The 3157-nt window shown below is 41.1% G+C and overlaps 1 protein-coding gene across 1 annotated transcript; it reads left to right on the top strand.

Moving 5' to 3' along the window:
- Positions 1–580: 580 nt before the first annotated feature.
- On the top strand, positions 581–2292 carry LOC104944990 (anaphase-promoting complex subunit 1-like; the record flags this gene model as incomplete). The annotated part of the gene is made up of 4 exons (XM_010770608.1): positions 581–667; positions 809–948; positions 1807–1925; positions 2126–2292. Coding segments are annotated over 4 exons (513 nt in total), but the record flags the coding sequence as incomplete, so codon positions are not given.
- Positions 2293–3157: the final 865 nt, after the last annotated feature.

The raw sequence follows: 3157 nt of genomic DNA, 5'->3' as shown, positions 1-3157 counted from the left end.
AGAAGAATAGTCTAATGAGTTGGGTGAAAAAAAGGGGGGGCCCCCCCCCTAGTGGCTGAAATATGTTACAGCATTACTACGTCTAAAACTTTTTTGTTTTAACATCGCTAAAGGAAGTCTGATTGCCTAAAAACGACATTTGTCAGACAACAGAGGATTCAGAAATAATATCTTCTTTCCTATAAATTAATTAACAGTACATCTTTAAATCAGTAAGGTTGTTGAGATGAAAAATCAGTCCGTACATATTTTACTAGCTTCCATTGTTGCTTTATTTTTATTAGGATGTTCGTGATATCCCAGTATTGAAGGTCACTGTGATATTTAAAAAACAAAATATTGATATCATGTTAATATTGCACATTGGGTAAAATATTCATTGTGTCTTAATCCATAGGTTCAGACGTTATGGTCACAGACCCTAATTTCTATCTCCCTATACTTGTATTTCGAGTGGTATTTATTTGCGATAATATTGTTAAAGTTAATTATTTTGTCTACCATATATTTTGTAGGGAAAGTCTAATATTATGACAGCCCTTTTGTAAATATATATTAATCGTATTGTGTGTATTTGCAGTCGGTTGGCTCAGGTCTCTCCTTGGAGCCTCCTGCGACCACAGAAGTAGACGAGGAGGAAGACGGGATGTCGGACATTATTCAAGAGGTAAACACACACACAGTTCATATTAATCTCTTGCATCGTTGGTCTGTCTTCATTCTAGCCATTATCTGAATCAGGTTTATTGTTGATCTTAAGGTGGTACAACAAACATGAGAGTCTGATTTGGTATGTTCTCCCCTGCAGGTCACAGGGCTGATCTGGAGTCAGGATCTGAGGGTCCAGGAGGTGAGGAGGCTGCTGCAGAGCTCCAGGCCGGTCCGAGTCAGTGTCGTTCAGCTACCAGAGGTCTCTGATCACGAGTACATAGAGGAGAAAGAGAACAAGTGAGTATTATGTCTGTGTGTGTGTCCTTGAAGGTCACCTATTATGAAAAGTCCACTTTTTCCTGTCTTGTATACATCACCATGTGTCCCCTCTGTGTAAAGAGATTCTGAAAGTTTCAGGAACAAATATTCTCTCTCTTTTTGTCCTGATCCATTTCTATAAAAACCTGACTGAAAATGAGCTGATCAAATTTTGGCCACTTTATGATGTCATAACGATTTTTTGTCTTGTGTAACCATTAGCCAATCACCAACCAAGGTAACACGCCCCCCCCCCCACCACCACACCTTATCACCTGAATCTCCTCCTAGAGCACCATTGTGTTCTTTCTAACCAAATATCTCTCAGAGGGGCGTGGGGAGGGGCTCCTTATTTTCATCTAAAGTAACAGACAGAGAATCAGCACTTTGGAAACAGGGCTGAAACAGAGGGGATTATGGGATGCTGCAATGATCTGTTTGGTGTTTCAGCCAATCAGAGACATGTTTTGTATATATCTGAGACCTATAATATATTGATGAAAAAAAGTATAATAGGGGACCTTTTAAAGCATGTGGTCTTGGAACAAACTGTAGATGTTCAAAGACAGCAACACAGTAATTTCCAAGGACATATATAAAATATTTTCCTGTCCCCTTTTTCTCTCTTTCTGTTCCTTGATATTTTGGTCACCCTGTTGTCAGTCTGTCTTTCTTAAATATATTCCTCCACTGACTTGACTTTATTCCATGTATAAGTGCTGTCCTCTCCTTCTCTGGAGGCTTTATATAGAGAAAGGGTCAAATATGCCTCCTGTCGATTATATACTGTATATTATCTGACTCTCTTTTTGTCCACGTCTTTGTATCTTCCCCCAGACTCCTGCAGTTGTGTCAGAGGACCATGGCTCTTCCTGTTGGCCGAGGCCTCTTCACCCTCTTCTCTTATCACCCTGTACTGACCGAACCTTTACCTGTCCCAAAACTCAACCTCACGGGTAATGTGATAATCATTTACTATGCACATTAACAGGAAGACTGTGAAAATAAGCATTTCAGGTTATATCAGCTCATTGATAGCTAAATAGGAATATGTAAGAGTGTTTTTGCTTGTCATGAAGTACCTAGAAGTTTTAATCATGTCGGTTTTTAGTTTATTTTCGAGATTGTACTGTATATTTCTAATTTTCTACCCCAGGCCGAGCCCCTCCTAGGAACACCATGGTGGATCTGAACAGCGGGAACATTGATGTTCCTCCCAACATGACCAGCTGGCCCAGCTTCCACAACGGAGTAGCTGCCGGACTCAAAATAGCCCCGGCTTCGCAGGTCAGTCTGAAACCTCAGCTGCATCAGGCCATGTGACACATTTTCCATACCTGCTCCTGTATACTCCCTACGGAGAAGGATATAGGATATACATATTTTATACGTATTTGCATTTTTATATTCGGGATTTCGGGAAACGGTATTTCTATCTCTCTCTGTCTGTACACACAAACTGAAAGATTGACAATAAAGTTGACTTTGACTGACTTTGAATTGCCCTGCTTTGTAACCCTTACACCTGCTCAAAGTCCTCATAATAATCTCATTGTTTTGGTGATATCCTCTAAGGTCACAATGAGGGATGCTCCGATCGGCCGCCGATCGATATCGGCCGATATTCACTCTCTGCCGATTGATTTGTGCTCTCTATAAAGGCCGATCGGGAGAGCCGATCGCATGACGTAAAAATACATGACACTTTTCTCTGTGCGCGGCAAAACAAGCTCGCCAAAATGGCTTCACCGGTCTGGCAGTATTTTAAGGTGTCCGAAAAAGACAGTAAAATAGCGGTATGCAACGTGAAGCAGAAATCCTGCAGCTCCGCCCGCTGTGACGGACCGGTGAGCAAAACACACACTAAGAGTTAGACCGAACACACTTAGCTATTTTATCTATCTCTGGAACTAGCTAAACTAGTTATACATATGTTTATTCTTCACTGTCGGGTCATTCATTACTGGATCAGTGAGCTGCATGAGACGATACTGACAGGCTGTCAGGAGAGGGAGACACACAGAGAGAGAGAGAGAGAGAGAGAGAGAGAGAGAGGCTTCCGCTAATTTCTCCCGTGTTATTATCCAAAGTTAATGTAAACTTGAATAATGTACTTCATTTGAATGTAATAATTATGTTGGTTGTTGTTTGTGGAAGCGCCAGTGAATGAGCCCCATTAACTGAGTTT

The sequence above is a fragment of the Notothenia coriiceps genome, unplaced genomic scaffold, assembly GCF_000735185.1.
Source record: "Notothenia coriiceps isolate Sejong01 unplaced genomic scaffold, NC01 NC01_scaffold00008988, whole genome shotgun sequence".
In the NCBI taxonomy this organism is placed as follows: Eukaryota; Metazoa; Chordata; class Actinopteri; order Perciformes; family Nototheniidae; genus Notothenia; species Notothenia coriiceps.
This window is presented reverse-complemented; position numbering and strand designations above follow the sequence as displayed.